Genomic DNA, 24377 nt, shown 5'->3' on the forward strand with positions numbered 1-24377 from the left:
ATATAGTCTGCAATCTAGTGCACATAAAAATGGACGTTAATATCTACTTAATTTTTATTTTTGTTATTGACTGATGTTTAACAGGCATCTCTTTGCCAAAGCTTTATCCTACACTTGTGAGGGGTCGTCATGGCAACTAGCTCAGTGGTTCTTCAGAAATGGCCCAGTTTACGCCCTGTCAGTGTTTATCCTTCTAGCCATGTGAAGCCACACATACACAGAGGACTTTAAATCTCATTTTAAACATAAGGACACTGAAAAACGAACAAAAATCAGTAGGCTCTAATCCAGGGGTCTCCAAACTACAGCCCGCAGGCCGGATTTTTTTTTTTTTTTTTTTTTTTTGTCCCATAGTTATTTATTTCCTGACTTTTTTCTGTGAAGAACCCAGAGAGGGTTATTTGGTTATTATCTATTTAGTTAATAGTGTTATTATTATATTATATTATATTTTGGGTTGTCAAACGATTAAAATTTTGAATCGAGTTAATCACAGCTTAAAAATTAATTAATCGTGATTAATCGCAATTCAAACCATCTATAAAATATGCCATATTTTTCGGTAAATTATTGTTGGAATGGAAAGATAAGACGGATAGATACATTCAACATATTGTACATAAGTACTGTATTTGTTTATTATAACAATAAATCAACAAGATGGCATTAACATTATTAACATTCTGTTAAAGCGATCCATGGGTAGAAAGACTTGTAGTTCTTAAAAGATAAATGTTAGTACAAGTTATAGAAATTTTATATTAAAACCCCTCTTGATGTTTTCGTTTTAATAAAATTTGTAAAATTTTCAAACAAAAAATAAACTTGTAGCTCTCCATTGTTGATGTCAATAATTACACAATGCTCATGGTGCTGAAACCCATAAAATCAGTCGTACCCAAGCGCCAGCAGAGGGTGACAAAACACCAAAAAACACAGGTAACAAATGGACATGACACTGTGCTGTCATTTTAATCAATTTGAGCGGGGCATGTGTGTTAAATGCATCAAATGCGTCAAAGCGATCCATGGAAAGAAAGACTTGTAGTTCTTAAAAGATAAATGCTAGTACAAGTTATAGAAATTTTATTTTAAAACCCCTCTTAATGTTTTCGTTTTAATAAAATTTGTAAAATTTTCAAACAAAAAATAAACTAGTAGCTCGCCATTGTTGATGTTAATAATTACACAATGCTCATGGTGCTGAAACCCATAAAAGCAGTCGTACCCAAGCGCCAGCAGAGGGTGACAAAACACCAAAAAACACAAGTAACAAATGGACATGACACTGTGCTATCATTTTATTCTGTTTGAGCGGGGCATGTGCGTTAAATGTGTCAAATATTTTAATGTGATTCATTTTATAAAATTAATTATCGCCCGTTAACGCAATAATTTTGACAGCCCTATATTATTACATTATATTATATATTTTTATTTTATTTACTTTTGCTCCGTGAAGAATTCAGAAAGGGTTATTTGATTGTGGCTTTTTGAAAAACAATACATTTTTACATTTAGGCACTCCAGCAATCGTCACACTTTTTCTGTTACAAACTGACCGGGCCCCTCATCAGAGAAGGAAAAAGTTATGTGGCCCTCACAGGAAAAAGTTTGGGGACCCCTGCTCTAATCCTTCAAATGTGCAGTGTCAACGGGATTTCAATAATAAATTCAACTTAAATGAAATGTCAAGCTAACCATTAAAATTGACATAAGACATGATGATGATAATGCGACAAAACAAAGGAAATATTACCATTTTTACACCACGTTGAGATACTGTTACAATAAATTCAGAGGTATTTTAAGTGTGTATATATTTAGAGGCTTTTTTTTTTCCAATTGAACAGGTCATTGAAAGAGGTTTTTGTTTTCCATTCAAAGCAAAATCAAACCATTTAGGTGTTGCTGTTTTGGTTAGCAACAAACAGTATATACAGTGGGGCAAATAAGTATTTAGTCAACCACTAATTGTGCAAGTTCTCCCACTTGAAAATATTAGATAGGCCTGTAATTGTCAACATGGGTAAACCTCAACCATGAGAGACAGAATGTGGAAAAAATAACCCAGAAAATAATTTATTTGCAAATCATGGTGGAAAATAAGTATTTAGTCTATACCAAAAGTTCATCTCAATACTTTGTTATGTACCCCTTGTTGGCAATAACGGAGGCCAAACGTTTTCTGTAACTCTTGACAGGCTTTTCACACACTGTTGCTGGTATTTTGGCCCATTCCTCCATGCAGATCTCCTCTAGAGCAGTGATGTTTTGGGGCTGTCGTTGGGCAACACGGACTTTCAACTCCCTCCTCACCCCGTGGTGTCAAAACGGTAACAAGAACGGGGAGCAAAAATCCCAGAACCACACGGGGGGACATAGTGAATGACCTACAGAGAGCTAGGACCACGGTAACAAAGGCTACTATCAGTAACACAATGCACCGCCAGGGACTCAAATCCTGCACTGCCAGACGTGTCCCCCTGCTGAAGAAAGTACACGTCCAGGCCCGTCTGCGGTTCGCTAGAGAGCATTTGGATGATCCAGAAGAGGACTGGGAGAATGTGTTATGGTCAGATGAAACCAAAATAGAACTTTTTGGTAGAAATACTGGTTCTCTTGTTTGGAGGAAAAAGAATACTGAATTGCACCATAACCACTGTGAAGCATGGGGGTGGAAACATCATGCTTTGGGGCTGTTTTTCTGCAAAGGGACCAGGACGACTGATCTGTGTAAAGGAAAGAATGAGGGCCATGTATCGAGAGATTTTGAGTGAAAATCTCCTTCCGTTAGCAAGGGCATTGAAGATGAGACGTGGCCGGGTCTTTCAGCATGACAATGATCCCAAACACACAGCCAGGGCAACAAAGGAGTGGCTTCGTAAGAAGCATTTCAAGGTCCTGGAGTGGCCTAGCCAGTCTCCAGATCTCAACCCCATAGAAAATATGTGGAGGGAGTTGAAAGTCCGTGTTGCCCAACGACAGTCCGAAAACATCATTGCTCTAGAGGAGATCAGCATGGAGGAATGGGCCAAAATACTAGCAACAGTGTGTGAAAAGCTTGTGAAGAGTTACAGAAAACGTTTGGCCTCCGTTATTGCCAACAAAGGGTACATAACAAAGTATTGAAATGAACTTTTGGTATTGACCAAATACTTATTTTCCACCATGATTTGCAAATAAATTCTTTAAAAATCAAACAATGTGATTTTATGTTTTTTTCCCCCACATTCTGTCTCTCATGGTTGAGGTTTACACATGTTGACAATTACAGGCCTCTCGAATATTTTCAAGTGGGAGAACTTGCACAATTAGTGGTTGACTATATACTTATTTGCCCCACTGTACATCAAATGTCATTGTCAATAGCACTGCTCAGTTGCGCCTCCTTTTTTGAAGTACCCTCTTCAATAGGGTTTTTTTTCACCTAGGTGTGTTAATGTATTTCTCATCTCAGTATATGGCAGAAAATAAAGACAAGACTGAAAAAACAGTTTCTGCTCTTGCACTCCTCTTGAAAAGAAACTGCTGTATTTTAAGCTAAAACAACTGTTGTGTTTGATAGAACAATGTTTATATGCTGCCATAACAGATTCATGTCACATTAAGCCCCCAAACTATTTTCAATTTGTCCGTTTTACCCTGAAAACCCCCGTTTACAGACGTCGCACAACCGCTTTTGTTTCAACCCAGCCATAAAACGAAGGTAGTTATTTATATTTATTATTCAAAATGTCTGTCATTTTTAGCTTAGAATCATTCATTGATGTCTCATATTTCATAAAAAAAAAAAAAAAAACGACTTTAAAAAATGTATTCACTTACATATTTTAAACTTTTAAACAAATTATGTCACAATGAAAAAAATGGCGTCTGTAAAAAAAGTCACGGATATCTACCTCATAACTATCGCTTAATTGTATTTTTTTGTTACTGTCTGTTGAAAAAAATGTTGAAAAGGGAAAATATATGAAAAAGAAAATCTCGACAACTCCTTGATGTCTGCGATTTCTGCATCGCGACCCTTGTTATATGACCATGTTTCACCCATAAAATGAAAAAAAAAATCCAGCTGTGGCCATTCACAGCTGTGTCTTGACACTCAGTGATACATGCTACATGGAGTTTTTGGATCGAAACAAAGTCTGTACGCGATAATATCTCGTTAAAGTCATGGCCTCTGTAATTCTATTCTTGGGTGCTCTCACCTCCAGATAGGGTTTTGCTGTTTAAAAAAATATACTAAAAAAAAAATGCCCTCCTGCTCAAATTTTTTCTTCCCCCAGAAAATTGAGATTTTAAGCTTATTTGCTTATTTGCCCCACTGTATATACAGTATGTTGCTAACCAACTAAATGGTTTGATTTTGCCTTGGATGGAAAACAAAAACCTCTTTCAATGACCTGTTCTCAACGTGGTGTAAAAATGGTAATATTTCCTATTTACTATTGTAACTTCTTTGAAATCCATATACTGTATATGGAAGCCTATATTTATCGTAAATGAATTATACACTGTTTAATCGAAGCGTTAAATCTACTCAAATACAAGACCATATGGCGCGTCAGGCATACTGTGTGAATGAATTGAGAAGCACACCGTGTGTTTTGTGTGAAATGCAAATAAAGGTGCAAAGTTCATTGTAGCCGAGGCTGGTTTGACTGGACTGGACTGCTGACAAGCAAAAACAGTCGGCTCGCGTTTTTGAAACTTACATCCTCATTGGTGGTCTGGTTGAGCGAGATCAGGTAGGTGTGGAACCCCGTCAGGCCGACCACTGACCACAGCGTGAAGAAACACACCAGCACTTCCAGCACAGTGAGAACTTGGAGTCAAGGAAACTGCAACAGATGTCCTGTGCCTGACGATCGCTCGCTAGTCAAACAACGTGCACAGGAAGGATGGCAAAATCGGGGACAGTTGCATAACATGATTACAAGCAGGAATGGTCAACAAAAGCGCATCCAGGAAGCGGTGGAAGATAATTAGGCCAACCTCAATGGACAAATAACACTGAATCTAGACTTACCAAGATGTTAAGTATTTAATAGCATGTTTTATGTAAACACAACTATTATAGTGAAATAGATTACTGACTTCTCAATAGAGGATAAAAGCATTTTAAAATTATATCGGATAATATTGACATCGGTTTTGGGCCAATATGCATGTGGCCTATAAAGTTAATGTAGAAGCCTTCTGCCTTTGTACAAGGGCTGGTTACAGCTTAGCGCAACAGTAATGCTTATTGACTATTAAATGTCTCCAAACTAAGATGCTTGGGATTTGTTATGTGAGCAGACAATTTGCTTACTACTACAACTACAGGAAGCATCTGACCTCTTTAATTGCAAACAAAGGTTCTGCACAAAATATTAGCAGATTTTCTTAGAGGTACAAATATTTATGAATCCCAGTAAATTACAAATAAATTATTGAAAAATCATACAATGTGAGTTCCAGATTTTTTTATTATTATGCCTCTATAAGTGGACATGCATCGATGATTGAAATTTCAGACCTCTACCTATTTTCTAAGTGGGTGAACTCGCAAAATCACAAGGTGTACAAATAATTCTGCTCCTCAATGTATGTATGTATGTATGTATATATATATATATATATATATATATATATATATATATATATATATATATATATATATATATATATATATATATATATATATATATATATATATATATATATATATTAGGACTGTCAAAATTATCGCGTTAACGGGCTATTAATTATTATTATTATATTAATTAATTTTTTAAATTAATCACGTTAAAATATTTGACGCAATTAACGCACATGCCCCGCTTAGACAGATTTAAATGATAGTACAGTGAAATGCCCACATGTTGTGTTTTGTGGAGTTTTGCCACCCTCTGCTGGCGCTTGGGTGCGACTGATTTTATAGGCTTCAGCACCCATGATCGTTGTGTAAGTAATTATTGACATCAACAATGGCCGGCTACTAGTTTATTTTTTGATTGAAAATGTTACAAATTTTATTAAAACGAAAACATTAAGAGGGGTTTTAATATAAAATTTCTATAACTTGTACTAACATTTATCTTTTAAGAACAAGAAGTCTTTCTATCCATGGATCGCTTTAACAGAATATTAATAATGTTAATGCCATCTTGTTGATTTGTTATAATAAACAAATACAGTCCTTATTTACCGTACGTTGAATGTATATATCCATCTTGTGTCTTATCTTTCCATTCCAACAATAATTTACAGAAAAATATGGCATATTTTATAGATGGTTTGAATTGCGATTAATTGCGATTAATCACGATTAATTAATTTTTAAACTGTTAAAAGTTAATAATAAATAAGTTAATCGTTCAACAGCCCTAATATATATATATACTTTTTTTTTCACTATTTTGCACTGTATATAACCTGTTTTGACCATAGTATGTGTCAAAGCCAAAAATTCCGATTTTGTACAAATTACATTTTTCTTTTTTTTTTTTGTTTTTGTCTTTTTGGTTCCAAAATGTTGATTTTAATTGGTCAGTAAAGAAAACAACAGTTTGGACATGAAGGTTATTGTGTCCTGAAAAAAGGGACCCGACCTGGCCATTGTGAACAATTTTTTCTTTGAAATATATAGGCAAAATTAGACAAAATAGGCTTTCAGTGGGGCAAATAAATATTTAGTCAACCAACCATTTTGCAAGTTCTCTACTTGAAAAGATTAGAGAGGCCTGCAAATGTCAACATGGGTAAACCTCAACCATAAGAGACAGAATGTGAAAAAAAACAAAATCACATTGTTTGATTTTTAAAGAATTTATTTTCAAATTAGAGTGGAAAATAAGTATTTGGTCACCTACAAACAAGCAAGATTTCTGGCTGTCAAATAGTTCTAACTTCTTCTAACGAGGTTTAACGAGGCTCCACATGTTAGCTGTTTTTTCTGGCACCTGTTTTAATTCATTGTCGGTATAAAAGACACCTGTCCACAATCTCAGTCAGTCACACTCCAAACTCCACTATGGCCAAGACCAAAGAGTTGTCGAAGGACACCAGAGACAAAATTGTAGACCTTCAACAGGCTGGGAAGACTGAATCTGCAATAGGTAAAACGCTTGGTTTAAAGAAATCAACTGTGGGAGCAATTATTAGAAAATGGAAGTCATACAAGACCACTGATAATGTCCCTTGATCTTGGTCTCCATGCAAGATCTCACCCCCTGGCGTCAGAATGATAACCAGAACGGTGAGTAAAAATCCCAGAACCACATGGGGGGACCTAGTGAATGACCTACAGAGAGCTGGGACAACAGTAACAAAGGCTACTATCAGTAACACAATGCGCCGCCAGGGACTCAAATCCTGCACTGCCAGACATGTCCCCCTGCTGAAGAAAGTACACATCCAGGCCCGTCTGCGGTTCGCTAGAGAGCATTTGGAAGATCCAGAAGAGGACTGGGAGAATGTGTTATGGTCAGATGAAACCAAAATGGAACTTTTTGGTAGAAATACAGGTTCTCGTGTTTGGCGGAGAATGAATACTCAATTGAATCCAAAGAGCACCATACCCATGGTGAAGCATGGGGGTGGAAAAATCATGCTTTGGGGCTGTTTTTCTGCAAAGGAACCAGGACGACTGATTTGTGTAAAGGAAAGAATGAATGGGGCCATGTATCGAGAGATTTTGAGTGAAAATCTCCTTCCATCAGCAAGGGTATTAAAGATGAGACATGGCTGGGTCTTTCAACATGACAATGATCCCAAACACACAGCCAGGGCAACAAAGGAGTGGCTTCATAAGAAGTATTTCAAGGTCCTGGAGTGGCCTTGCCAGTCTCCAGATCTCAACCCCATAGAGAATCCGTGGAGGGAGTTGAAAGTCTGTGTTGCCCAACGACAGCCCCAAAACATCTCTGCTCTAGAGGAGATCTGCATGGAGGAATGGACAAAATACCAGCAACAGTGTGTGAAAATCTTGTGAAGAGTTACAGAAAACGTTTGGCTTCCGCTGTTGCCAACAAAGGGTACATAACAAAATATTGAGATTAACTTTTGCTATTGACCAAATACTTGTTTTCCACCATGATTTGCAAATAATTCTTTAAAAATCAAACTGTGATTTTCGAGGGGTTTTTTTCACATTCTGTCTCTTATGGTTGAGGTTTACCCATGTTGACAATTACAGGACTCTCTAATATTTTGAAGTGGGAGAATTTGCACAATTAGTGGTTGACTAAATACTTATTTGCCCCACTTTAAGTGTTAAAGGGTTAATGACTTTTAATGCTTTTTACTGATCGGCATAAACCCTGAATATATTTCCTCTGGGAAGGCTGACGTCCAATCCACTTTGACTGGGTGTGTATCACCTACAATGGCAGCCAATAACTTAATATTTATAATTAAATAAAGAAATTTTTAAAACCTTATCTTTTTCACCCAATTCCCAATTCTCTGAAAATCAAGCGATCATGCCGAAATTCCGATCACGTGATCGGATTGGGGACATTCCTATTCCAGTCTATCATAGCCATAATTCTGTATTTTGTGCCGATAATTCAGTATTTTGTGTTTACTGTGGTTCATGGTTGCGTTTTTAAAAAAAAGGATATGTTCCAGGTGTTTCCTTCAAAGTGCTCAAAAAGCCATCGTCCACTGAACCTGTGAACAGAGCAAAACGCAGAAGTGAGACTTTTCCCGCTGACTAGCTTAACGCAACTGAAACTGTAAAAATACGAGGCTAAAATTGTCCCCAGCTAGCATCTATTATATACGGGGTTAATAAAGCATCGAGCAAGTGCAAAAAATCTGTCACATGCACATCATGTTATGCCTCAGGGCCTGCCTTATTTAGGTCACAGTCGCATGTTTTTGTCTGTAAAGCTGGCCCTTCCCGTCTCGTCGCATTCCTTTTCACTTCGACACACCTCCTCCTTTAGAGCGGGATACTCACGCATGACCACGTGGACGATGTCAAACGTGAAGATGTAAATGGTGAGCAGCGAGAGCGAGAGGGTGAACATGTAGAAGTAGCGGTAGTTCCTCTTGCCAACGCAGTTGCCCACCCACGGGCAGTGGTGATCAAAGCGGTCTGGAGGGAACACAGATGAAAAACATGTCTAAAATAATGCAAATCAGACAGTTTTTTGGGCAATCAAAAGGACACGGTGGTTAAAAATACATCTAAATCGGACCTTCTTTCAAGGATGGCCTTGTGAATTGCTTTCCGTAAACCGGCAGTCTAAATTTAGTGTCCATTTCCTTTTCCCTCTAGTCTTCTGTCATTGAGAAGAGAGCTACATACAAGGCAAAATGGAGTTGAGCAATTTTTCTCTGTACGTCACTACTAGAGTTGGAGCCATAGGCGGATTTACTATTCAGGCGTAATAAGCGATTGCCTTAGGCCCCCAACCAGTAGGGGGCCCCCAACCAGCTGCCTTTGCCCCAACGAGCTTGGGCCACCGGAGCCAGCAGCACCCCCAACTATTCGTCATGTCATTTGTTATGTCAGCATACCAAACAAACAAATTACAAAACAAAAAAGAAAGCCATTTGAATGCTGCATTTATAGTTGTGGTCAAAAGTTTACATACACTTGTGAAGAACATAATGTCATGGCTCTCTTGAGTTTCCAGTTATTTCTACAACTCTTGATTTTTCTCCGACAGAGTGATTGGAACATATACTTCTTTGTCACAAAAAAATATTCATGAAGTTTGGTTCTTTTATGACTCTATTATGGGTTAACAGAAAAAGTAATCAAATCTGCTGGGTCAAAAATATACATACAGCAACACGAATTAGCAATTTCTTGTGAGTGATTATTGACTTGAACAATCATTGACTTGAACAAGTCAGGAAAGTCACTTGGACCCATTTCAAAGCAGCTGCAGGTCCCAAGAGCAACAGTGCAAACAATTGTTTGTAAGTATAAAGTGCATTGCACTGTTTTGTCACTGCCACGTTCAGGAAGAAAACGCAAGCTATCACCTGCTGCTGAGAGAAAATTGGTCAGGAGGGTGAAGATTCAACCGAGAATCACCAAAAAGCAGATCTGCCAAGAATTAGAAGCTGCTGGAACACAGGTGTCAGTGTCCACAGTCAAGCGTGTTTTGCATCTCCATGGACTGAGAGGCTGCCGTGCAAGAAGGAAGCCCTTGCTCCAAAAGCGGCACCTTAAGGCTCGACTGAAGTTTGCTGCTGATCACATGGACAAAGATAAGACCTTCTGGAGGAAAGTTCTGTGGTCAGACAAAATAAAAATCGAGCTGTTTGGCCACAATGCCCAGCAATATGTTTGGAGGAGAAAAGGTGAGGCCTTTAACCCCAAGTACACCATGCCTACCGTCAAGCACGGTGGTGGTAGTATTATGCTGTGGGGCTGTTTTGCTGCCAATGGAACTGGTGCTTTACAGAGAGTAAATGGGATAATGAAGAAGGAGGATTACCTTCAAATTCTTCAAGATAACCTAACGTCATCAGCCCGAAGATTGGGTCTTGGGCGCAGTTGGGTGTTCCAACAGGACAATGACCCCAAACACACATCAAAAGTGGTAATGGAATGGCTAAATCAGGCTAGAATTAAGGTTTTCGAATGGCCTTCCCAAAACCCCATTGAGAACTTGTGGACAATGCTGAGGAAACAAGTCCATGTCAGAAAGCCATCAAATTTAACTGAACTGCACCAATTCTGTCAAGAGGAGTGGTCAAAGATTCAACCAGAAGCTTGTGGATGGCTACCAAAAGCGCCTAATTGAAGTGAAAATGGCCAAGGGACATGTTACCAAATATTAGCGCTGCTGTATGTATACTTTTGACCCAGCAGATTTGATCACTTTTTTCTGTTCACCCATAATAAAGTCATAAAAGAACCAAACTTCATGAATGTTTTTTTGTGACAAAGAAGTATCTGTTCCAATCACTATCAGAGAAAAATCAGAGTTGTAGAAAGAACTGGAAACTCAAAAGAGCCATGACATTATGTTCTTCACAAGTGTATGTAAACTTTTGACCACAAATGTAAATTATCTTTCCCCAACACACATCCACTACATTAGACTGTTCCACGACGACGGACTGAGTATCAGTCGCTTAGCTTCATTTAGCTCCGTTTAGCATCGCTTAGCTGTTCGTTAGCTTCACTCAGCTCTCCCGCATTTCTCACGCCACTAAGCTCGCTATTTTTACAGCTCACTTGCTACTTGGCACGTCGGCTATCGTTTATTTCGAACACATGAGCGAACGTGCTCTCCATGAGAGCCAAAGTGCAGTGAGGGAGAAGTTGAGAACAGGCCGCTACTGCCGTTTTTAACTTTCTTCTTCTTCACACCGAACATAAAATACACGACAGCACACCCTGTGGCGAAAAAATGCAGTACAGTTCCAATCAGTCATAGAATAAAACTCAACAGCTGGTTAACAGCATTTGCTAACGAAAAAAAATGAAATCTATTAGTGACACCACAAGCAGTGACGAAGAATGTTTTTTTACAGAGTGTAAAGCTTTCGGTTAGCGGTTTAGCGAACGTACCTCCGGTGAACATTTAGAAATAAAATGTTTGTCATATAAATAACGATTTCTGGAGTTAATCCCACATACTTCAGAATTAATATTATAATATGTTGAGTAATTACTACAGAATACAGATTCTACACTAAGAAAAGCTTTCAAATGACACTCTTTATGACAAATATAATTGCAAGGAATAATTATTATGATTATACTACTATTATATATAGTAGTATACTATAATAATAAAGCTAGAATTTTTTTTTAAGAATTATTTTGAATAATGTTGGAAAGGCAAAGTCAGTGTGCTGAATCTGTTTACTTTCCATTCTTTTACACTAGTAAATCCTATCAGCCTTTAACCTCATTGTTTATTTGTGATTTACTATTGTTGTTTGCATGATTATTTGTACTTTAAGAATTTAAGTGTTCCAAAATGGTTTTGTGAATTAATACGCGTCAACAAAAATTCCATTGCTAAATTAGTAAAAAAAAAAAAAAAAAAAAAATTATTAGATTACTCGACTAATCGTAAAACTAGTCGGCTGTCTAATCAGGAGAAAATTTGTCGTTTAGGACAGCTCTAGTGTACCGGAACATATTTCCTCCACACCCTTCTCACCATTTTAACCCCTGACCCATGTAGAGGGCCCCTAGATATGTTCGCCTTAGGCCCCAAAATTGGCAAGTCCGCCACTGGTTGGAGCGATACCGATACTTACCGATACGACACTAAAATTACGTTATCGGTCCTGGGGAGTACTAAGAAATAACGTGCCGATGCTGCACAATATGTACTCGACTTACGCGATTTCGACTTTGCGATGCCAGAGTCTCGTCCGCCATTTTGTCTCCAGTCTTTTTTTTTTTTTGTCGCACAAACAGTATCTAACTGTACCTCACAGTATCTTATTTTTTTACTTTACTTTATTAACATGACTTGTTTTGTCCCCACTAAACATGAAGTTGTTCAGCTTGACAGACAGTGTCAAGAATCTGCATTGGACAAGGTGTCAAGAGTCAAGAATCTGCATTGGACGAGACTAGCGCAAACGTGAATACTATGCTAACGCTACAAGTTGCATTTAGTGTGTGATGATTACTAAGCACAAACCTTTTTCTGCTAAAGCAACATTGCATATTCTCTCTTGCCAAGATAAGAAAACAAATCTTACCATGTGTGTCAAAACAAGCAAGCCTGGAGACTGGAGAGGACAATGGTGAGATGGGGGAGGCGCAGCAAATCACATGAGTGTCACAACTAGTGCTGCAACGATTAATCTGTTTACTCGAGTATTCGATTAGAAAAAAAAGATTCAAATAAAATTTTGCTGCTTCTATTAGTTTAATTATTGTGGCGTTGTCATGGTTTATTTTGAAAGTGTTTGCAATCAGTTTTATTGATTTGAGTTACACTGCCCTCTAGTCTGCCTCATTTCACATGGCTGAATCCAGCTGCTCCATGTTAAGACCAACATAAGTTTTTGTTTGCGCTTTTTTTAATGCATTCGTAATTTAGTTTATGGTTATATTTAGCCGTTTTTTGTGGGTATAGGTGTCTGAACCATTTGTTAAGAGCATTATAAATAAAATAAAATAAAATAACGTTTTATAGCATTTAAACGAGCAGACTTTTGCTATGTAAGTTAGCCAATTGTTCTTTTGTTGTATATAGATCCTTATTTAATTGTTTTTCTTTAGTGTGTGAGGCTCAGCTCAGGTATTGTAATTTTTCATGTTACTTATTCGATTACTCGATTATTCGACAAACTAGTTCATTGATTAATCGACTACTAAAATAATCGATAGCTGCAGCCCTAGACATAACCAGACACTGCTAAAACGCAGCCTAACTACATACTGTATGAAAATGTCACACGTGACAGACGCTATGGCGCATTTTCGTGTTATTCTAGTCTCGTCAGACGAAAACTGGCATTTGTTTCGTTGGTTCGTTAACCCAGACATGTGTTTAGCTCGTTATTGTCACATCATTGCCATGAAATAATTGTTCGTTGACAAAATATTTTCGTTATAGTCATAGTTGACGAAAACAACACTGGCTGGACGGTCCTTTCGGGGTCCCCTTCATGCTCATCGTACCTAATATGAATATTACACGAATATAATACATTTATCACAGGTCAGTACTTTTGCAAACGTAAAGATAGATTAGCTAATGTTTCCTCGAGAAAGCACATGACTTTCGTTCGTCATGTCAATAGAAACTTTGTATTCAGATTTCAAAAGATAAGTGAATTAGATTAGTATGTAAGTCTCAAACTAAGAATATGAAATATGACCGAGAAATATATTTCTTTTCAGACACACATCCATTGAATTTTCTCAATATACTGGAACTGATGTTATATGAAATTTGAGATTAGTAATGCTCGGATACAAAACTAATCATTGTCCTCTGTGTCTTTTGCTCGGAATCAAAAAATAAATAAATAAATAAATAATTTGTGTAAATGTTAAGGGCGGTTTGTGTTTGCAAGACACTATTAATAAAGCTGTCAATTGAAGTCGCCGCCATGAAAGTAGAAAGGACGGCGAGATAACCGACGGCTATTTTCCGTCACGCTTTAATCAAAAGCGATGACTTCCACGTCAACGAGTAAAAATAAACCACTTCGATGAAACGAAATCAGCTGACGCTTACCGACGCAGTTGTCGCAGATGCTGCAGTGGGACGCCCGCGGAGGCCGGAAGATCTTGCACGTGTAGCAGTACTTGAGCTTGACGATCTGGTTGTTGATCTCCACGTTGCGGATTCGAGGCGGCGGTCGCTGCCCGCTGGGGACGTTGCCGTTGGCGGCCTCTGTGGAAAAATGCATTATTAACGGTGTTCAATTGAGACAGATGAGTGATGATGAACATGTAATACCTTGACTTAAAAGTTGAAACGATTACTCGAATAAGAGATTAAGGAATTTTTTCCGCCTCGAGGAATCGTTTAATTTTGCCCGCTCTAAACATGATGTTTTGCCCAGACTATTTTTAATGCAGCACAACGCGCTGTAGTCACGTGCTTACAGGAAGAATAGAGAGGCAGCGGGTATATTTGATTTCAACAACGCATGAATATAGAGGTAACGACGAAGAAGCCGACGAAAAAAAAGCAGAAACCGCGTGATTGGATGGATGGATGGATGGATGGGTGATTGGATGGATGGATGGATGGATGGGTGATTGGATGGATGGATGGATGGATGGATGGATGGATGGATGGATGGATGGATGGATGGATGGATGGATGGATGGATGGATGGGTGGGTGGGTGGGTGGATGGATGGATGGATGGATGATTGGATGGATGATTGGATGGATGATTGGATGGATGGATGGATGATTGGCTGGATGATTGGCTGGATGGATGGATGAATGGATGGATGGATGATTGGATGGATGATTGGATGATTGGATGGATGGATGGATGGATGGATGGATGGATGGATGGATGGATGGATGATTGGCTGGATGGATGGATGGATGGATGGATGGATGGATGGATGGATGGATGGATGGATGGATGGATGGATGGATGGATGGATGATTGGATGGATGGATGGATGGATGGATGGATGGATGGATGGATGGATGGATGGATGGATGGATGGATGGATGGATGGATGGATGGATGGATGGATGGATGGATGGATGGATGGGTATCTGGGTGATTGGATGGATGGAAGGATGGATGGGTATCTGGGTGATTGGATGGATGGATGGATGGATGGGTATCTGGGTGATTGGATGGATGGATGGATGGATGGATGGGTATCTGGGTGATTGGATGGATGGATGGATGGATGGGTATCTGGGTGATTGGATGGATGGATGGATGGATGGATGGATGGATGGATGGATGGATGGATGGATGGATGGATGGATGGATGGATGGATGGATGGATGGATGGATGGATGGATGGATGGATGCCCCTGTCCAGTATTTTGAAGGACACTCAGCCTTGTTAACAGCATGCGGACATCTTGGGCGGAGTTTCAGTAGGAGTAGGTTGAAGACTCTTGGTTGTGTGCAGGCAAGTGTCGAGGTAATGCCTGTGTCGTGTTCAAGAACTGCTGGGATTTCTAGCCATCAGCCAATTTGCTGTTCACGACAATCCGTTGGAATAAAACCCACGGGGAGGATTGACGGTCTTCACATATGGATCAAATGAAAAAGACATTTTCCTATATATCGACACTTGACGAGTCTCATCAAATGTTGTACAGTAGACTAGTATGCTGGGGTCCACATTGTCGCAGACAGCTGATGGCTATAATTCCGAGCAGTTCTTGAACGCAAGACGAGCAATACCTCGCTTGCCCGCACGCGACCGACAACCTTCATTGTGACGCACACGGAAGTCATGGTGGTAGTCTTTTTTTTTTTAGTTTTAAAAAAAGGACAACTTCGAAATCCAAACTGAAGCCTGGACAAGATTCTGACCTAGATAAGGGTCGTAGTATAAGTGGAGTGAAGATGGAGAGCTCAAAGACAAGGCAATACACTGAAAAGCCATGTTTTGTTCGGATTAACTTTCACCGCGGATGAGACAAAACGTACTCCATTGTGTTTTACTTTTCATCTAATGTCACACTAAGTAAATGTTATTATTGAGAAATTATATTGTAATTAAATATGCTGTAAAGAAATTAATTTTGGAACATTTTTAGTTTGTGCTGTGCCGCAAGTTTTTTTCCAATGTAAAAACATGCCATTAATCAGTGAAATCCACTGATATAGTGCATAGGATACAGTAGTAGTTGAGGACAAACAAGTAGAGAATACATTAAGTGATTCAGTCATAGGAATTGTGCCACTCCCTCGAGGCCAGGAAGCACAGCTAAATCTGCCAGCGGCATCGCATATTCCGAGAGGATGCTACTCTTACACTCCGTATTAGCCTTGCCCCTTGGGAGCCGTGCGCTATCACGCAGACAAAGCACCAAAGCTGCAGATTTACCAGCAGCTCCAATACCATGGCCACAAAAAACACTGCAATACATAGTTGGTCTTTAAGGGGCGCCATTTGTAAAGCAGCACATGCTGAAAATTACGATGACATTTTCTCACATTTAGCGCAGCACAGTGTTTAAAATGTGGTGTGAAAATTTTAGAATCACTTTTTTTTTGCGCATTTACAACATTATTGCTAGATTTGAATGTTCCAATCCAGAACTAAATATTTAATCTATATCTTAAATATAAATCGAAATCTCACACACACACACACACATTATATATATATATTTATGTATCTTAAATCTAAATCCTTAATGTAAATGTTAAATCTAAATCCTAAATCTAAATCTTAAATTCAAATCTTAAATGTAAATCTAAAATATAAATCTTAAATATAAATGTTATATTTAAATGTAAATCTTAAATATATATCATAAATGTAAATCTTAAATCTAAATCCTGAATCTTGAAAGGGGTGAAACTAAATATTTAGCTAATATGCAAACACACAATGAGCTGCTCCAACTTTTATTTTGTTACTTCCGGTCACCAGTCATGTGAATTTGCATATTAGATAGATATTTAGTTTCACCCGTTTCAAGATTCAGGAGTTAGATTTCACATTTATATTTACGATTTATTATTTAAAGATTTGCATTTAGGATATATAGTTGAGATTTAAATTTAAGATATATACTAAAGATTTGTATTCAAGATTTATATTTAGGATTTATATTTAAGATTTCGATTTAGGATTTAGATTTAACATTTAGATTAAGGATTTATATATAAGATTTATATTTAGGATTTAGATTTAACATTTAGATTAAGGATTTATATCTAACATTTAGATTGAAGAATATATATATATATATATATATATATATATATATATATATATATATATATATATATATATATATATATAAGATTGAGATTTACATTTAAGATTAAATTAAAGATTTGAATTAAATTTTTAGTTCTGGATTCAAACATTTAAGTCTAATACTGTACTTATTATTTAAAAATAAACATTGAAGTTCCTAAATAATGTTGTAAATGTGCAAAAAAAAAGTGACTAAAAGACCCCATAGGTCTTCACTAAGTCAAATTTTAATGTACAGTATGTATGGTGTAGGCCTATATCAAATTAAGGTTGTGGGATAGAAAGTGTTAGGTGACTGAAGAACCATCTTCTTATAATTTGTATTGGAGGATTATTATACCGAATTAATGAGCCTATACGCAACGGCCATTTTAACTGGGTAAGACTATAAACTGCAAGAAACCGTGACATCAGCCATTCCATTAGGGGTTCACAGAGGTAGATTTCTGCCACTTTACACTATTGTTCAATTAGATTTTGCCCCATAATAATCATTTTTAAAAAACATTGTAGCAACTAGGAAATCTTTTAGAGTGGCAGTAGCCACCCTATTCCACCCTGTTGGATCCACCCCACAACTCATTGGCTGCCACTGACGGTGATAGACGTCTAATCCATTGGACGTGGGACAGTTGGTTCGTTTATTCGCTGCTACCCTCCCACTTAATATGTATTTGACGTCTACAAGTGATAAACTAACTGGTGGGAGGGTGTGTGTTGACGAGAAGAACAAATTGTATTTTTTTAAATTTTTTAATTTTCTATTTTTTAGCTGGCTGCCATTGACGAAGCTAGACAACAAAGATTTTACAATGGTATGAAAAAGTATCTGAACCTTTTGGAAATCCTCACATTTCTGCATAAAATCACCATCAAATGTGATCTGATCTTTGTCAAAATCAAACAGATGAAAAAAAAACTTAACTAAAACCACCCAAACATTTATAGGTTTTCATATTTTAATGAGGATAGTATGCAAACAATGACAGAAGGGCGAAAAATAAGTAAGTGAACCATAACTAGGGCTATCAAACGATTAAAATTTTTAATCGAGTTAATCACAGCTGAAAAATTAATTAATCGTAATTAATCAAAATTCAAACTATCCATATGCCTTATTTTTCCGTAAATTATTGTTGGAATGAAAGATAAGACACAAGACGAATATATACATTCAACATACTGTACATAAGTACTGTATTTGTATTTCTTCCCCACAAAACTGCTGTATTTCAGTCAAATTCCTGGGATGTCAGGCATGAATCGCTGTATTTAGGTCATGCCACAGAATCTCAATGGGGTTCAAGTCTGGACATTGACTTGGCCACTCCAGAATATGTATTTTGTTCTTCTGAAACCATTCTAAAGTTGATTTACTTCTGTGTTTTGGATCATTGTCTTGTTGCAGCATCCATCCTCTTTTAAGCTTCAACTGTCTGACAGACAGCCTCAGGTTTTCCTTCAAAACATCCTGATAAACTTTTGAATTCATTCTTCCATTAATTATTGCAAGTTGTCCAGGCCCTGAGGAAGCAAAACAGCCCCAAATCATGATGCTCCCTCCACCATGCGTCACGGTGGGGGTGAGGTGTTGATGTTGGTGGGCTGTTCCATTTTTCATTTACATGTGACGTTGTGTGTTACTCCCAAGCAATTCAACTTTGGTTCCATCAGTAGACAAAATATTTTGCCAAAACATCTGTGGAGTGTCCAAGTGCCTTTATGCGACAATTAAACGAGCAACATTTTTTTTTTTTTTTTTCATAAGACAGCAGTGGCTGTGGAGTCCTCCCATGAACACCATTCTTGGCCATAGTTTTACCTATAGTTGATGTGTGCACAGATATATTGGACTGTGCCAGTGATTTCTGTAAGTCTTTAGCAGACACTCTAGGGTTCTTTTTTACCTCTCTGAGTATTCTGCGCTGAACTCTTGGCGTCATCTTTGGTGGACGGCCACTCCTTGGGAGAGAAGCAACAGTGCCAAACTCTCTCCATCTGCAGACAACTTCTCTGACTTTCAATTGATGAACATCCAGACTTTTGGAGTTGGTTTTGTATCTCTTCCCATTTTTATACAAATCAACAATCCTTGATCGCAGGTCTTCAGACAGCTCTTTTGATCGAGCCATGATGCACATCATACAATGCTTCTCAACAAGACAACTCTTACCAGGTATGTGTTTTATAGTGGGCCGGGCAGCTTTAAACCACTCATCTGTGATTGGGCACACACCTGACTTCAAATGTTTGGTAAAAATTGGTTCCAATTGCTCTTTAAGTCTCCTTAGGCAGATGGTTCAGTTACGTATTTTCCCCCCTTCTGTCATTGTTTGCATACTATCCTCATTAAAATATGAAAACCTATAGATGTTTGGGTGGTTTTAGTTAATGCACACACTGTTTTTTCATCTGTGTGATTTTGACACTGATCAGATCACATTTGATGGTGATTTTATGCAGAAATGTGAGAAATTCCAAAAGGTTCAGATAAAGTATTTGATACACTGCCAATGGGTTTTCCCATTGGCAGTGTATCAAATACTTGTTCTCCCCACTGTATATATATTATATATGTTAGGGCTGTCAAACGATTAAAAATTTTAATCGAGTTAATTACAGCTTAAAAATTAATTAATCGTAATTAATCGCAATTCAAACCATCTATAAAATATGCCATATTTTTCTGTAAATTATATATATATTCTGTAAAATAAATTGTTGGAATGGAAAGATAAAGACACAAGATGGATATATACATTCAACATACGGTACATAAGGACTGTGGTAGGCATTTCACTCCACTGTCATTTAAATGTCTATGCTGTCCTCACTCCGAAGCGTCTACTTTTTCCAAAGCTAGACAGCTAGTGAACGACGCCTTAATAATCAGACTTCTTCCTTTTTCATCTGATTTATTAATAAAATGCTCTCAAACCATTGTCCTCTTAGACTGTCGTAAAACTACAAAAAAAAGTACACAAGCATTGCATTAGCAACAACGTTAGCTTAGCACGCTATACAGGTTCACTAAACATAAACAAAAAGTGTCTCATACAAAAAATATAACATTTCGCTTTTTAACATAATATGTACATTCTTTACAACAACCATACTTACGGACAAATCTTGTCCAAGGATCATATAAGCACAACATTACTACGTAGGCGTCAGCGCGAGACGTCGTGCAGCCATATTGAACTGGCAAGAAAACAATAAACCATGTCGCAAAGCGACCACAAGAGTTTGCTGTTAGACAGCACAAAAAGCCTTGCTGTAAAACTTAACAAAAGGCAGAATACTGTCTGAGCGGGACATGTGCGTTAATTGCGTCAAATATTTTAACGTGATTAATTTAAAAAATTAATTACCGCCCGTTAATGCGATAATTGTGACAGCCCTAATATATATATATATATATATATATATATATATATATATATATATATATATATATATATATATATATACAGTATATATCACCAATGCTGCTAAATCTGAATAAATACACTGAACACACAAAAAAATGAATTGTTTTTATTGTTTTTTAAATGCGAATAAGCTATGCCTCTAAATGTATTTTCAATTATCGCTGGGGGTGAGGAGGTGGGGTCCCCATTAACCACAAAAAATGAGAAAAAACTGTACTTGCATTCTGGATTAGCTGTAGCTTCCTGATTGATTTTTTTTTTTGAGACTTGTAAAAACGACCTTGCGATAATCCAGTTTTATAGAAATTAACAAACATTGAGAGTTATACCGTTTTTACATTGGGAACGTTACAAAATATTAAATGAAGCTTGTCAGGTACACATGATTATATTATAATTATTATAATATTGGACGTTATTTGTAAAGTAGAACTGAATAGTAAAAGCAAACATTCAGTTGAATAAATTACTACTCTAATCTCTTCATAATATACTGCTCATTACTTAAAATGGCTGAAAATTCAGGCTATCTTAAAGAGAATAATTACACCGTACATTTTTTTTGGTCATGCGGTGAAGAGAATGAGTCACGGTGCTGATGAGAGAAGTAGCGTCGGCTGCCAGCTGTCCCCCTTCACGGGAGCAAGTGGATCAGTAGTGCCTTTAACAGCCATCTCTTGTCACGAGTCTCCACCCGCAAGCGCTTTTGTGGAGCGAGATGGCTGCCGAACGCCGCTGTGAATCTTTCACGCAGACAAAGACTGAGCAGCCTCACAAGGGTGTGGGGGGGATTCAATCATGTCTGCTGCAGAATACTGCACAACGCTTTAGTTCCCTGATCATAAAAAAATATACAAAAAAACCGTGGGAGGGAGGAATATAGAATTGCTTGGAGGGATGGGGATTAGAGTTTATTTGGAAGCATTTGTTGTTATGACTCGTTTTGAATAATGAAACAAGTAGATGTAATGAAATTGCTCGTGTGGTCGCAACATCCCCAAATACGGAGACGTAACAAATGTTTACACAATCATTGTGGCATGCAAAAGACGGAAATAAAACACTGTTAATGCATTGCAGTCCACATTGGGGAAAAAAATGTGTCAGGAGGCAGTTACGTGTTGCTGGCAGAGTTATTACAAATACTAGAAAATGCCGGTTCTGGAGGAATTTCAATGGTGGCTTTGCTTTGATGTTTGGTACAGAGGGGCAAATAAGTATTTAGTCAACCACCAATCGTGCAAGTTCTCCTACTTGAAAAGATTAGAGAGGCCTGTAATTGTCAACATGGGTAAACCTCAACCATGAGAGACAGAATGTGGGAAAAAAAACAGAAAATCACATTGTTTGATTTTTTAAGGAATTTACTTCCAAATTAGAGTGGAAAATACGTATTTGGTCACTGACAAACAAGCAAGATTTCTGGCTGTCAAAGAGGTCTAACTTCTTCTAACGAGGTCTAACGAGGCTGCACTCGTTACCTGTATTAATGGCACCTGTTTTAACTCATTATCGGTATAAAAGACAACTTCAGTCAGTCACACTCCAAACTTCACTATGGCCAAGACCAAAGAGCTGTCGAAGGACACCAGAGACAAAATTGTAAACCTGCACCAGGCTGGGAAGACTGAATCTGCAATAGGTAAAACGCTTGGTGTAAAGAAATCAACTGTGGGAGCAATTATTACAAAATGGAAGACATACAAGACCACTGATAATCTCCCTTGATCTGGGGCTCCGTGCAAGATCTCACCCCGTGGCGTCAAAATGATAACAAGAACGGTGAGCAAAAATCCCTGAACTACATGGTGGGACCTAGTGAAGGACCTACAGAGAGCTGGGACCACAGTAACAAAGGCTACGATCAGTAACAAAATGCACCGCCAGGGACTCAAATCCTGCACTGCCAGACGTGTCCCCCTGCTGAAGAAAGTACACGTCCAGGCCCGTATGCGGTTCGCTAGAGAGCAGTTAGATTAGAGCTGAAATGAATACTCGAGTAACTCGAGTTTAAAAACTGATCCGAGTAATTTTATTCACCTCGAGGAATTGTTTAATTTTGCCAGCTCTAAGCATCACGTTTTGCCCAGACTACTTTTAATGCGGGACAACGCGCTGACGTCTCACGTGCGTAGAGGAAGAAGCAAAAAAAAAAAAAAAATCTTACTGCAGCCGAACGCCGCTACAAACTACGCCGACGTTGCTAAAAACTATGCCCGCATGTATGATGCTACGATGGTAGCAGGTAGCACCTGATGCATCTCATAGAGATCGCACGTACATAGAACTAGATGCGAAATGACAGACTCGGCCGCGTCTGGGTGGCGTTAGTAAACAGCCGCCATCTTAAAGCAGTAGATTTCTCAGCGCTAATAAATATAACGTAACTGTCACTCGATCACGTAACGTTAGCCATGAGGAAGGCTACTTTCCTATTAATTATGACCACTGTCAATGCGTGGCTAACATGTCTTACACACTGGCTTTATCTAATCTGTGAAAACATAGCGCTGTAGAGTGATGGGGGTGTAAAATAAAACTGCTAACTGTCAATTTTAGCTCAGTAGTCATTACTGGATAAAACACCAAGTAACACCCTAATGCTCCAATACAGCAGGTATCATACATTTATTTTGATCACTGCAAAAACTCAAAATCCCATCAGGACTAACAGTTTAGACTAACTCAAAACTTAAATAGAAGTTAAAAATAGCCTGACACAAATGGAAATTCAATTGAAACATGTGGGAAAAACACCAAGCTTTTAAGTGCTGTGTATTATCAAGCGTAATGACATTTTTAGATAAGAAATATGTTGTTGTTTTTCTGTTTTTTTTAATAAGATCTAAAAGTTTTTTGAGTGAAAGCAGTGATTTTTTTGTTCCAAGTCACATCTGAGATGCAATTGTTGGCTGTTTTCAACAATGTACATAAAAAGTGAAGACACTGATTGACTGAAAATGGTTCGATATTAGATGTATGTCTTGTTTTCTCATGTATATTTTATCTATATTATCCGATTGCTCGATTAATCGACAGAATTTTCAGTCGATTAATCGATTACTAAAATATTCGATAGCTGCAGCCCTAATTTAGATGATCCAGAAGAGGACTGGGAGAATGTGTTATGGTCAGATGAAACCAAAATAGAAATTTTTGGTAGAAACACAGGTTCTCGTGTTTGGAGGAAAAGGATAGTGAATTGCATCTGTAGAACACCATACCCACTGTGAAGCATGGGGGTGGAAACATCATGCTTTGGGGCTGTTTTTCTGCAAAGGGACCAGGACGACTGGTCTGTGTAAAGGAAAGAATGAATGGGGCCATGTATCGAGAGATTTTGAGTGAAAATCTCCTTCCATCAGCAAGGACATTGAAGATGAGACGTGGCTGGGTCTTTCAGCATGACAATGACCCCAAACACACAGCCAGGGCAACAAAGGAGTGGCTACGTAAGAAGCATTTCAAGGTCCTGGAGTGGCCTAGCCAGTCTCCAGATCTCAACCCAGTTGAAAGTCCGTGCTGCCCAACGACAGCCCAAAAACATCACTGCTCTAGAGGACATCTGCATGGAGGAAT

At 38.0% G+C, this 24377-nt stretch overlaps 1 protein-coding gene across 1 annotated transcript in view; it reads right to left on the bottom strand.

Moving 5' to 3' along the window:
- zdhhc9 (zinc finger DHHC-type palmitoyltransferase 9) overlaps window positions 1–24377 on the bottom strand; it is an 81427-nt gene that overhangs the window by 22497 nt on the left and 34553 nt on the right. The window contains exons 3-6 of the mRNA XM_057849938.1: window positions 14175–14333; window positions 8954–9091; window positions 8613–8661; window positions 4719–4821 (exon numbers count right to left, since the gene is read on the bottom strand). Coding sequence (XP_057705921.1) covers window positions 4719–4821; window positions 8613–8661; window positions 8954–9091; window positions 14175–14333 — 449 coding nt within the window. The remainder of the gene's footprint in view (window positions 1–4718; window positions 4822–8612; window positions 8662–8953; window positions 9092–14174; window positions 14334–24377) is intronic.

The sequence above is a fragment of the Corythoichthys intestinalis genome, chromosome 11 (genome assembly GCF_030265065.1).
Source record: "Corythoichthys intestinalis isolate RoL2023-P3 chromosome 11, ASM3026506v1, whole genome shotgun sequence".
Taxonomy (NCBI): Eukaryota; Metazoa; Chordata; class Actinopteri; order Syngnathiformes; family Syngnathidae; genus Corythoichthys; species Corythoichthys intestinalis.